The sequence below is a fragment of the Ranitomeya imitator genome, chromosome 4, assembly GCF_032444005.1.
Source record: "Ranitomeya imitator isolate aRanImi1 chromosome 4, aRanImi1.pri, whole genome shotgun sequence".
NCBI lineage: Eukaryota > Metazoa > Chordata > Amphibia > Anura > Dendrobatidae > Ranitomeya > Ranitomeya imitator.
The window spans coordinates 68,610,168-68,624,500 of NC_091285.1; the positions used below are offsets into that span (position 1 = coordinate 68,610,168).

Below are 14,333 nucleotides of genomic sequence, written 5' to 3' on the forward strand. Positions count from 1 at the left end.
CCTGTGTGACCCAATTTGTAGATATATTGACTTTTATCTGAAGTCTATGGTGGAGACATTACCCTCATACATCAGGGACACCACTGACATGCTAACTAAGTTAGAGGGGATGGTTTTGGAGCAGGACATGTGGCTAGTAACGGCTGATGTCGAGTCATTGTATACTTGTATTGCGCACGATGACGGAATGGAGGCGGTCCGCTTCTTCCTGAGGAATGGTAACTGGGATGGTTCGATCTGTGAGTTTGTTGTGACCTTGTTGTATTTTGTTTTGACCCACAATGTCTTCCTTTTCAAAGACAGATACTACCTTCAACGATGTGGAACTGCCATGGGGGCAGCTTGTGCCCCAGCCTATGCCAACCTGTTTCTCGGTCTATGGGAGAGATCCATATTCCATCAGGATGTGGTCTCTTCCGTGGACCGGGTGCAGTGTTGGCATAGGTATATTGATGACATCTTTTTCATATGGCAAGGTAGCGAGATTGGCATCAAGGAATTTGTGGGTCATCTCAATTGTAATTCTCACAATATTAGATTGACATACAGGGCACACAAACGGAGGATCGATTTCTTAGACATTCTTATTGAGGTGGATGAGATGGGGGCGGTGCATACAGATGTATTTAGGAAAACCACTTCTGTCAACTCCTTGTTGCATGCGTCCTCATCTCATACCTCACACACTATTAAGGCCATCCCGGTTGGCCAATTCCTCAGGATGAAGCGGATCTGCTCGACTGAACAAAAATTTGAAGTTCGGTCTGAAGACCTCAAAAACAGATTCAAAGCTCGTGGCTATAGCAATCGCTGCATAAAACAAGGATATATTAGAGCCAAAAAAACAGAGAGACAGCAATTGCTGTATAAAAAAGAGTCGAGTGGTAGTTCAGAAAACAATGTCAGATTTGTCTCCACATACAACTGCTACTGGAAACGTATGCAGGAGATAATCAATAAACATTGGCCAGTTCTTCTCACTGACTCTGTTTTGGCGTCTAATATCCCCCAAAGACCCAGTTTTACTGCAAAACGAGGTAAAAGTATTAAAGATCTATTAGTAAAAAGCCACTATGTGGCAAAAGTTACTAATCCTCTTAATCCAACTGGAAGGGGTCCTACATGGGGGTGTTATCCCTGTGGCGATTGCTTGGCCTGCAGAGAGAAGAATCTTGTTAGGGGTACCCATTTTTCGTCATCGGGTGTGGAGAAGAAGTTTCAAATTCGACATCATATACGCTGTAATAGTACTTTTGTCATATATCTAGCCACATGTCCTTGCTCCAAAATATATGTGGGGCTCACGTCACGTCAGCTTCGTGTACGTGTGAGAGAGCACGTGAGAGATATTACAAATGCGCGTAAGACTGAGGACGTGGATGCCCTAAAAACCATCCCGAAGCACTTTTATAAGTTTCATGGATGCGATCCCACTGGTCTTCGGATCATTGGGATCGATCAGGTTCATGGTGGTGTTAGGGGGGGAAATACGAAACGTCTACTTGCACAAACAGAGTGCAAATGGATAGTGACTTTAAACTCTATGTCTCCGGTGGGACTGAATGAGACAATCAGCTTCGCCCCTTTTCTATGAGAACCTTGTCCCCCTATGTTTTCTTTTTGCGTTGCAGATTTAAATTTATCTGTTCTTACATTTTAACCATGTTATTCTTCATTTTATTATTTTTTCTGTTTAATTTTCTTTTTATCTTCTACATCCCTAGATTTAATTGCCCTTGAGATTTGGGTGTTGTTGTGGCTATGACATCAGGAACATGCAAGGAACTAAGATTAAGGACAAAAGCATGGATGAACTATGTCACTTATTGTCACTGGAAGACTGTTTACTTATATTGTTTCTTGGGGGGCATAATTATTCATAATGTTTTATATAGTATGTTTTGTATCTTTATTATGCTTCAATGTCAATATTTATATGAAAAATTCACTGCACAAGTGCACTTGGTAAATGTACATTTAGTAGGTTCTAAATATTATACAGTATAGGGCATTGGTCACGCTCTGTATGCGGTTGTAATCCGCTTTTATATGCCTCAGTCTTTGCTGGTCCTCCTTATCCTTACCTGGGCGCCTGCAGTTATGTCCGTCATCTACATTTGGATCATCATTATGGTGGTTGTGGGTGCGGACATCGCCGCCGTAGTGTTCAGGGTATATTACTTCTTTGTTATGTTCCGAGTAGCTACTGCGCATGCGCCCCCGCTGGGTAACTGATCCTCCTGTCCGCCGGCTTCATCCATCCGAGAGCGCATGTCCATGACGTCACTGGGGGATTTCCCCTTGACGTGCGCTCCCGGTGTATGCTGGGGAAAGAGGGTCACTTCCGGATCAGCTGTGGTGCGCCTGCGCACATTGGACTTGTTTAGTCCAGGAACACCGCTATAAAAACGCCGGTATCAGGGGCTATTACTTTACTCCCTCTTTGAGAAAGCAACGCGAAACGCGCGTCAGGGGGCTCTCCGGAGTCATTAAGCACCATTTACTTCATCATGGGTAAGAAATCTGATTCTTGATATGTAATATATACTGGTCTCTCTGCGAATTACATGCATGAAGGACACTTGTCCATATGAGAGCCAGCAAATACATCGTAGTACTGCGTGCTATTACTGATGGTTATATATACCATGATGTTATATACGCTTTTTGGGTACTTATGACTTGGATGTGTATGTTCTAGGGTCTTCCCTTTTTTTGTATTTTGTTACTGTTACAATTTTTAAATGATTCTTTAATAAATATTGTTCTTTTAAAACGTTTTTCGTATAGAACTCCATTTTCTCTTTGTATTCATGTTTCTGATATAGGGCAGTAGTCCTATGTCCTGATGTCTCTGCTGGACAATGCAGGAGCTTTGTGCAATAGAGATTTTATGACCTGAGATTCGCAAAGCTTAGATAAGGGTGACCGATATAGTTGGAGCTCCCCCCATACACATTTGGTGCTTTCATATTGCGTTCAGGGACCCGATTAGTGGCCATGTCAGGGCTTACATTCGAGCCCCCCATACCACACCTCAAAAGGGATTTGGGCGCATACGCGGACCGAGCCATGGACTGTAATGGTACTGGCAGAGCGCGCGTGCACTCTGCTGTGTATCATTTTCAGGACGGTACGTCTAACGATGAAGGCGGACACCCAGGCAGAGTCTACTACTTCTGAGTATGTACACTCCCGAAAATGATGCGCAGCAGCGAGCACGTTCTCTCTGACGGTACCATTATAGTCCATGGCCGTGTCGGCGTATGCGCCCAAAATCCCATTTTGCTGGGGGGAGCTTGGAAGAGATGAAGATCCGTCATGTCTGATTTCAGACTGCTAATCCTTCTCAGAGGAATCATGGTGGCTCAGTGGTTAGCACTGCAGCATGGCAACGTTAGGGTCCAATTCCTCCAAGAACAACATCGGCAAGGAGTTTGTATGTTCTCTCCGTGTTTGCGTGGGTTTCCTCCGGGTTCTCTGGTTTCCTCCCACATTCCAAAGACATACTGATAGGGAATCTAGATTGTGAGCTCCATTGGGGACAGTGATGATAATGTCTGTAAAGCGCTGCGGAATATGATAGCGCTATATAAGCAAGGCATAGTAATAAATTAATAAATGGAGGAATCTGATAGCAGCTCCCTCATAGAGAACACTGGAGCGCTCTCCAAGTGAATGCTCCTGTGTATGGTGGTGACGGCTGCAGGCGTACAGCTATGTAGCATTACACGCAGGTTACTTATTCAGTCTGCCTCCTAAGGGGGACTCCTTTATAATATACAAACACCCTAATAAGCCATGTGGCACAATTTTAGGTCCCATGAGAAAACCTTATTGTTTGCCTTTGAAAGAGGCGGGCCTTTACGCCATAATCTACACAGGAGGGTGGGCAATATACTATAATAGACTAGGAATATTGGCAACTCACTACTTTGGTCTTTCGAGGTCCTACACCGTTTTCTTTTTCCCAGAAGCCATGTACCATTGCCATCCGAGTATTTTTCTTGGATCCACCAGTCCCGTCCAGTAAGTGACTGCTGATGGAAAGTCTGCATTCTAGGGGTGGATGGCTCCTATGGGTGGGGGTCTTGTCACGTAGCCATCCTTAAGCTAAAAAATTTGATGTTTTCAAAATTAATTTTTAAAAAGAAATAATGAATTCAAGTGTAATGAAAAATATTTCTTCTAAATGTCCTGTATTATAAATGTTTTACTTAATAGGAATTAATTTGATACTAATTTATTTTCAATGGGTTTGTAGTTGCTAAAAGGTGTCACAATAGCAAGCGGTGGCGTGTTACCAAATATTCATCCTGAACTGCTGGCAAAGAAAAGGGGAACGAAAGGAAAACTGGAAGCTATTATCACAGCTCCTCAAGCAAAGAAGGCCAAAACCACTTCACCAAAAAAATCAACCGCAAAAAAGCCGGGTGCCAAAAAGGGGGTGAGGAAATCCAAGGTATGGTCCTGACCGTATTTCCATCAAGTATTAATAAACTGTTCCAAGCCATTAACTTGTTAATTATACAGTGCTGTGCAAAAGTTTTAGGCGGGCGTGTAAGTAATGCTGCAAAGTATGAATGTCTTCAAAAGTAGAAGCCGTAATAGTTTATTTGTATATATTAGCAAAATGCAAATTGAATGAACAAAAGAGAAATGTAAATCAAATTAATATTTGGTGACCACTCTTTACGGTCAACATAGCAGCAATTCTTCTAGGTATACTTACGCAGTTTTTGAGGGAACTTGGCAGGGAGGGTGTTGCAGACATCTTGGAAAACTGACCACAGATCTTTTGCAGATTTAGAATTGCACAAATCCTTCTGTCTCATCATGTAATGCCAAAAGTACTGTATGATGTTGAGATCAGGGCTTTGTGGAGGCCATATCATCACTTCCAGGACTCCTTGTTCTTCTTAACGCTGAAGATGGCTCTTAATGACACTGGCTGTATGTTTGGGGTCATTTTTCTGCTGCAGAATACATTTGGAGCTAGTCAGATGCCTCTTTTATGGTATTGTATGATGGATGAGTATCTGTCTGTATTTCTCAGTATTGAGGACACCAAGAGATGGGCAATCCGTGGGGAGCCAATTACTCTCCTACTGTTCGGAGAAGTCTGACCAGACGTGGTCTTTATAGAAGAGTTGAAGCCAAAAGCCACCTATGAAGCAAAGACAAGTAATTTAACTATACATGAAAACATAGGAACTGGGTTGCAGAAAAATAGCAGTAGGTGCTTTGGACTTACGTTCAATTGTGAAATATGTGGCTGTAACAGCAGGCAATTTGTTGGTTGAAGGGCTGCAGAACTTTGCAATAATGAGTGTCTGTAGGCAACAGTGAAGCATGGTGGAGGTTCCTTGTAAATTTGGGGCTCAATATCAACAAAGGGAGTTAAGAATATGATCAAAATTATTGATGCCCCCAATGCCAAGTAATACATTCAGATTCTCACCCATGATGCAGTACCATCAGGAAAATGTCAGACGGTAGGATTTGTACAAGTTTATGGATCTGTGGTTCTCCAAGACGCTTGGAACAACCTCCCTTACAAGTTCCTTCAAAAGCAGTATGCAAATTTACCTAAAATAATTAATGCTTTCATGCTATTTTGAAGCCAATGTGTGGCCACACTAAATATTAATTTGGTTTAGACTTCTTTTGTTCATTCACTTTGCATTTTGTTCATTGATAAAAATAAAGTATTAATATTTCTTCTATTTTTAAAAGCATTCTGACTTATATTTGATTATAGCTTACAGTATGTGCATCATTAACACACAGCAGATCAGCGATGGGCATCTAAATAGTTAAACAGCAGCGATCAGAGCTAGCTCACATTGCTGATGTTTGAGGCAGATGCTGGAGATGTATAGCAGCCAGCGTATCCCAGGTATTGAGCGGCATCCATGCACCTGCACCCAGCATAGAGTGTAATGGTACCTTCTACAGTATGTCAATAGGAGGTTAATAAAGCATCTCCCTCAAAAGGTAATTAACCCTTTCATGACGCGGTGAATTTTCATTTTCGTTTTTTCTCCTCTTTTTCCAAGATGCATAACTTATTTTTATGTTTTTCATCATTATTGCTATACTGATTTTTGTAGGACAAGTTGTAGTTTTGAATGACACCATTCATTCCACCATATAGTGCTGAAAAAAAGTGCAGTGAAATTCCCCAAAAAAGAGCAATTCCACAATTGTTTTTTTTATTTCTTTTTATTTACTATGTTCACTATATGGTAAAACTGACCTGGCAACATGATTCTCCAAGTCAGTATGATTACGTATACCAAACATGTATAGTTTTTTTTATTTATTTATGTTAAAAATCAGAAATTTATGAAAAAAAGTTTTTATATTTCAAGATATCGGGCTGGGTGATGGCGTATTTCTTTGCTTCCTGAGCTGACCATTTTACTGATAACATTTTGGGTTAGATACAATGTTTTGATCTCCTCTTATTGCATTTTATTGCAGTGATGTGGGGGCCAGAAAAGTAATTTGGGCATTTTGATTTATTTTCTCGTTACGCCTTTTACTGATAAAATTAATCTTATTTTATATTTTCATAGATCAGACTTCTACAAATGCAGTGATACCAAATACGTGTATTTTTATTTAATAGTTTGTTTTTTTAATGGGACAAAAGGGGGGTGATTTGAATTTTTTTTTTTTTTGCGTATTTTTTAAACTTTTTTTTTTTCACTTTTACTGTATTTTTGGCCCTTTAGGGGACTTGAAGCTGCAATTTTCTGATGTGCTGTACATAGCAGTGCTATGTGTAGTGCAAATCACGATCTTCTATGAACGCCAGCCATAGGAAGGCTGTAACAGGAGGATTGTAATGACAGGCACAGGGGGTTATCAGCAGACCCCTAGGTGTCATGGCTATACATCAACTCCATGGGATCACCGATGGGAACGTGGAACGACGTACCCCCCTCCTGCCTGCGCATTTTAAGTTCCGCTGCCAAAGATTGACAGTGAGATTTATTAGGTTTAGGCCTCGCTCACACTGGCGAGCAGCATCCGATGATTACATGTGCAAATGACCCACAGCTCAAGCTCTGCTGTGAGCGTGAGCAGAGTGTCATCTTACTGTGATCCGATTCTCCCGCATGCGAGAATTGAATCACAATTACAGGTGCAGAGGGAAACTTAATTTCTCCATCTGTTCCATTCTGTGAATCAGCCTATATCAGACTGCACTCTGATGACATTCGCGTGCAGTCCGATGTTTTGCACGCACCCATAGACTTGTTTGAGTGAGCGCCGTCCGACATATCTGCCAATAGCAGCATGCAGTGTTTTTTTTTTTTTCTCATGCTGACTCGGCATGATAAAATAAGCGCTAGTCTGCACTGCTCTATAGTATAACATTGGGGCGAGTGCTGTCCTTTGAAACAGTAGATAGCACTCATCCGAGTTATACGCTGGGTTACCCGCTAGTGTGAGCAATTTCTAACAACCGTTAGAGGCACACGATGGCTGATAAAATCAATTTGGGCTCAACGTGCGAGTCCACATCAAAGGCAGGGACATAACAAATGACGTAAGTTTATGTCATATGTTGTGAAGGGGTTAATAAAACAATTTTCAAAATATTTTTTTCTTTTAAAAAATAGTTCACCATAAAAATATTTTTTTATCAGCCCACTCAGAGCACATGAAATAAAGATATCGTATTAATTGCGTTCTTGGTATAATAAATAACAGATTTTGCTACTTTCTGCCATTTTCTCCCCTCCCCCCCCAAAAAAAATGCCCTAATATAAATTACAACAGGTCTTCATACTTCTACATGGAAACCTAAGGCTTGGAAAATTGAGCAACCAAACATGACTTTTTTCCAGGAAATATGTTTTTATAGTGCAAAACTACTAAACCGTCAAACAACTATCACTTTTATCATCCTGCCCCCCAAAAACCAAAAATAATAAAACCCAATCAATAAATTACAAACTTCAATATTGAAATTGCAACACCAAGAAGGAAAAGTTGTAGAGTTATGGAAATTATGGAATCAGGTTATTGAGAAAAAACAAGAAACAAAATGACCTAAATATTACATTTTAATCAGTACAGAGTATGAGTGCCATGAGTAGAAATGTATGAACTTAAAAACCGGGGCAGCTATCGAGCAGGAATGTTTGGCCATTCTGAATGAATCAAGATCCGCTGCTGGCAGCTCACTTTTGCAATTGTCAACTAGTGATGTCCCAGATGTGCCCAATGGAAGACCAATCCAAAGACACTGTAGGCTTATGGTAGCATATTTGGGCCCCACTCGTCCTGCTCACAGTAAAACCAGAAACATATAGCCTGGGATTTTCATGTTGAAAAATGAATGGCTCCTGGGACCCTTTTTAGAAATTGTTGTAACTCTGGTTCCACATCCAAATCAATGTAACGCCGAGCTGTTAGTGTACCTGAAATGAAGGCTAGTGGGGTTCAGCTACTGTTCATTTTGCCACCCCACAATATAGTTTTGGCAGTAGAACTCTTGTGTTTTCTCGAGAAGGCCTTTTCATGGCATTGCCACTGCGGTCTCCATACCAATATCCGGCTATCGTGTCCAGCGGTGAGGTCGGTGTACGTCTGTAGCTGGACCTTTGGCTTATAACCCATGGTCCTGCTGTCTTCTGATGGTTTGTGTGGGAGTTGTTTGATGCCTTAGGCTTGATTCACTTACAATGCACATAGGATTAATCGTAGAACCGCTATCACAGCCATTTCTCCAGTTTCCTTGAAGCCATTTTTCATCATGACCACGCCAGATCACGTTTCTCATGCTATTGTGATCAGCTTGCGTGGCCTAAACATGCTACCAGGTTCTGCCACATCTCCGTACTTGTCTGCCACTGAGCACATTTGGGACGTCATCAGTCGTCAATTGGAAATGGAGCTGCCAAGGTGAATTGATAATTTGCCCAAGAGCTCTCAGCGTGGCAGAACATTCCTCCGACAAGCATTATTGACATCATTAGCAGCAGCCAAGATGTGTAAGTGCGTGTACTTCTCTCAATATCGAATACATTGAGTTGTTTTGAAGATGGTGTTTTAATTTTTTTCATCCTTTGCACATCATTTTAATGTCTATCAATCTTGTTATTTCTAGAAGTCCACGACTTTTCCTTCTTGATGTTGCAATTGCAATGTTGAGTTGCAGGAAATAAAGGGGTTGTCCAGGCTTGGGGCTCACTGTGAGGGAAGCTGTCAGGATTCTCCCGGCGCGGGCAGTCATGTGACCTCAAGTATACGATTTGCATACTTCTGGCCACATTCTGACTAAGCATGCCTGGCCTCATCCCATTCACTTGCATTGAGCGATGCTACACACATGTAATTGGCAGGTGCCCGCATGTATGGAAATCGCATACGTACTTGCGGTCACACGCCCGCCTGCTCCCGGCACCAGCGCCAAGGAATCCTGGCTTCTCACGTCCGCAGTCACGTAGTGTGAGCTGAACCTCAACCCTGATCGTTGTGTTTTAGACTTCCGAAACATGAACAGTTCCCTCTCCTGACATGTCTGTTGTGGGAAATGTTTGCATTCCTCATTAAATTACAATTCTGGCACATCATTTCTCAGTGTGGAGCATTTTTTCCTATTCTTCTTCATAGAAAGGTGGAAACTGGCAGTGGGACTACACCATTACCAGTGACACCATTTCCATCTCATTACCATGTTGTATAAAGGTAGCTCACGGCATGTATGCCAGAATTGTGGCTCAGCTGGAGTAGTAAATCAGCCCTATGCTTGTGGCTTCACAATTATCAATGGTAGGATGGGTTATACTTGTACTCACAGATGAAGACCTGGAATCCTAATAATTACACACAGGAATTACTCGCTGTTCTTATGCTGATATTGACTCCCTCATGGCTTATTAATTGCAGGCTCCTCACTCCTGTGATAGTGTCTGTAATGTGTAGCTAATATGGCCATTATGTTTTGTGTGTGTTCAGAAGAAGCAAGGAGAAGTGAGCAGCGCAGACAGCACCACCGAAGGTACTCCAGCAGATGGGTTCACCATCCTCTCCACAAAAAGTCTTTTTCTTGGACAAAAGGTATGCTCTATCGATACAAATCTAAATGATCAGTAAACTATAAGTAACCAGGAATATGAGATTATGCGCTACTTAACCCATTAGATACAGTATATGGGGGTCATGAGCACTAACATAAATAACAATATAAAATACATGACCACCGCCAAACAGCAAATAATAAAACAAGGTGAGTCAAACATCAGGATTACGATCACTGGAATCTTACCCACACAACCAGGACCAGGATGAATGACTGCTGGGGCAAGATGTTCACACTTTTAACAAGCGCAAATAAAACATTCATTCTGAAAAAAATGTATATTATTGCCCCATATCTATACCAATACATTTCCCATACAGATCAGCCAGCTCTTTACATTTTCGGTGCCGTGCATGTACTGCCATCTTCGCGCTGGTTGGTCTTCATAAGAGACCATCATTTTCCTCATCAAATGATCGCTGGTTCAAGCCTCCTAAATTAACTGCAGAATAAAAGTAAAACAAAATGTAGAAATTATAGATTTGAAATTATCTTAATTTAAAATAAAATGATAATAAAATCATATTTGGTATCATCATGTTTGTAAAAAGACTGACCTACCAAAATATTAAATCATTTAACCAATACTGTAAGCAGTGTAAAGCAAAAAAAAAAATAATCTAACCACAAGTACTGCTGTTTTTTAGTCGCTGAACCTCTATACAAAAGTGCAGTAGAAAGCGATCAAAGCTTTGTATGTACCCTAAAATATTATCAGGAGCATAACAACTCGCCATGCAAAAATAACCCCACATCAGTGTATCTATGGAGAAATTAAACCATTATTGGTCTCGGAAAGTGGCAACACACACCATTTGTTATATACAAAGTCCTGATTTGACAATGTCATTAAGGCTAGCTTCACATTGCGTTAGTGGGTGTCCGCTGACGGAATCCGTTACATAGCGCCAATAACGCAATGTAACGGATCCGTTAGCGCACCCATTGACCGTAATGTATGTAATGCATCCTAACGCATGCCATTTTTGGCATGCGTTAGCGATGTTCCGTTATTTTCTGACGGACCTCGAACGCTGTCTGCAACATTTTTGGGTCCGTTCTCGCTACCGCAGATCCGGCATCTGCGCGATCGCTAAACGCAATCCCTTTTTGGACATTGCGTTAACACAGTCCGTTAGCGTACGCGCAAGATGGACTGCACAACACAAATGTGAACCTAGCTTAATACCTGCACCGACCTAATAAATAATGGTTACCGACCTGATGTTTGTCTCGCCTTGTCTATATATTTTATAGAAATAGCTGCATAGTCTACCTGGGCTCGCGAGAATTACATCGATGTGTCCATAGTAGCAATACGTAAAGCACACAGCTGGTTGGGTCTTTGTATTGCAAACCTCATGCTCATGACACCCAGCTTCTCTTCGAGCCCTCACCAATATTGATGCATGAGATGATTTTATGAAGGTAAATGTGTGAGATGTAATTATGCATGGGTTTAGTAATTTCTGAGAAGCAGTCAGCGTGCTCTCCACAGCGGCCTTCCTCCTATAACCTGTTTTTCCCTGGTAGTGGCACTTTTACGTTGAGGGTCCTGCATCTGGCTCTGTCGCTTGCTACTTTGCTGTGGTCCTGGTCTCTTCCCGCTGCTCTACTACTTCCCCGCTCATGCTTTTCTTTGCAGCTCAACCTTATTCACAGTGAAATCAATAATTTAGCCGGATTTGAGGTGGAGGCTGTTATCAACCCTACCAATGCTGACATTGACCTTAAAGACGATATAGGTAAATGGGACATGGGTTGTTTATAAAGGCTAATGGTTGAGAGATAATTTTGGATTCCAAAGTTGGGAGAATCAGATGTAGAAGACTCAATAAGATCTATTTTACTGAACGTATGTGACCTATATGAAGTCACTTCATTTGTTATAGAATGGTTGTGGAAATATGAATTCTTTCAATTGCTCCCTTTAGAAGGCAGAGATGTCAGCAGAATACCTTGAAGTCTGTATTTACTGAATGGACTTATCATCTGAATGCAATTTGGGGAAAATCTATCAGAACTGGTGTTAAAAAAACTTAGTGGAGCTGACTACAGAAATCAGATCTCTGGTCTTTAGGCTACCTGACAAATTGTTAGCAGTGCTTGGTAGGAGGTCTGAGAGCTGCTTTAAACATAACTGTTTCAGCAAAACCAAGAACAAAAATGTTTATCCCCTTTGTTCTGTATTCAGAGGTCTGTGAGGGGGGTTCCTTCATGTGCTGCGCCCTGGTCTCACTGCACTGAGTGCCCTGGCATACCACGTGTCCTCATTTTCAGATCCTGACAGCCTATTGTAACGGTACCGAAAGTCACCAGACAAAATCCTGCGCATGGACTTTGTTATTAAAAAAAAAAAAAAAAAAGAACAACAAAATTGCTTGGAAAGACATGTATCTATAAGTCAGTCTTATAGATAAATACAGTGGGGAAAGAGAGATCATCAGATTATAGGGTGATACCTTTATAAAAGGTATATTAGATCCTGGTAAAGTGCTCACCTGAGCGAGTTGTGAAGGCCCAACTCCTCTGAATGCTCAATAATGGTCGCTTCTGCCCCGTAGATGGGGATGAACTCCACCGGATGCTTTAAGGAAAAGACAATTCACAGTTTGGGCTGCGCTAACCAAAAGGAAGATGCTGGATCCAATAATCTAAAGAAGCGTTTTTTAGTCCACAACAACCTTCCAAAGCAGACGGGCGACTTTCTCAAGTGTAAAAAAACAACAACTGTACGGTATACATAGGAGCAGGAGGGGTTGAAATAGCCTGGGATGGGCACCAACAAAGAAAACTATACAGAGGAAACACCCACAAAGGATTTGAAGACGTGGGAGGGGAAGACAGGGTCAAATGGATGGGAGAAGGTCATGAATAATAAGTATAGGTGCGGTGAGAGGTATAGCCAAAATGTAAAAAGGCGAGTATAGAAAAATTCAGGACAGAAAAGAGAAGAAAAAACTAAGATTGAAGTGGGGCTAGAACACTGTTGTTGAAATGAAGGAGAAGAAAGACTAGGAAAAGAACCAGGAATATGGCAGAACTAGAGGATGGGTAGGAAAGTTTCTGCTAGGTAAGGGGCAAAACTAAGAAGGCATTGGAGAAGAGGGTGGGAGGTGAAGGAAAGTGGTAAGGAATTGTATCCGACCTATAGTGTGAAGGAAGGAACAAGTGGTGAGCTCTGAAGTCGACAGGTTCAATGCTGGTCAGAAAAAAAGCAATATTCGAGGAAAAGTGTAGTTTTATGGAAAAGAAGTACCGTAAGTAGAGTTGTGAGAAAATAAAATTGTGTAAAAATGAAGAAAGCAAAGATAGTAGAAGGAGTTAAATGGAATAAGAAGAATAAAATAGTGTGAGAAGGAGTATTGTGAGCCAAGTGCTGCTCTGAAAAATGATAAAGAATAAGTAGGTGAAAGTGAAATTCATTGGAGGGGAGGTCCAATGGACTGATGTTTTTTTTTTTTTCTGAGGGAACAGTAAGAAACAACAAAAAAAACACTTTACAGCTAGTTGAAGAAGGGGGGAAGAGAAAGCATAGAGATTGCATGTAAGTGAGTAACGAGAAAACAGTTCGGGAAGGGTAATGGAGGATTTATTGAGAGCCCTCCCAGGTGATTTTATCCCCTATTGCTCCTATCTGCACTAAACAGTCGGTTTTTACACTTGAGGAAGTCACCAGTCCGGTGTGGAAGGGCGTTGTGGAATAAAACCAGCTTCTTATATTATTGGATTATGGTGATATTCAGGTCGACTATAAATAACAGCAGAGTACAGGAGACACTTGTCCGGACAGTTACCAACTCCCTGCAGCACAGACTTGATGCAGTGGAGCGGAGAGTTCCGGCACTAGCGGATGGATCAGACCAGGCTTATAAACTTCTACAGGAGAACATTCATGAGAACAAAAGGCTCAAGAATGGAAGAGGAGAGTGGAAGATATTGTGAATCATTCACAGATAAACTATTTGCGAATCTAAATATCTGAATAAGACAGCTCATTGGCCTGCCTGACAAATGCAGAGGGAAGTGGTCAGGGAGCATTCAGTGCAGAGGGCCCGGGGCATTGCACATGAAGAAGCCATCTTCTGAGGGATTCGCATTTTCTGTGAGTGACGAGAATTAAAACATTTTGTCATGCTGGTATTAAGAAAATGCACAAAAGTTCATTTCAATAGGTTCCTAGGTCTTGCCAGCTCTGAGTTGAAACTACTTACTGACTCCTTTTCATTTT

The 14,333-nt window shown here is 41.5% G+C and overlaps 1 protein-coding gene across 4 annotated transcripts in view; it reads left to right on the forward strand.

Moving 5' to 3' along the window:
• The window catches only part of MACROH2A1 (macroH2A.1 histone), a 114,789-nt gene that overhangs the window by 45,185 nt on the left and 55,271 nt on the right, over positions 1-14,333 (forward strand). For 2 of the 4 annotated variants that reach the window (XM_069763803.1, XM_069763804.1), the window contains exons 4-6: positions 4,265-4,462; positions 9,979-10,080; positions 11,748-11,847. In XM_069763803.1, coding sequence (XP_069619904.1) covers positions 4,265-4,462; positions 9,979-10,080; positions 11,748-11,847 — 400 coding nt within the window. The remainder of the gene's footprint in view (positions 1-4,264; positions 4,463-9,978; positions 10,081-11,747; positions 11,848-14,333) is intronic. The other 2 variants (XM_069763807.1, XM_069763806.1) reach the window with 1 other exon arrangement.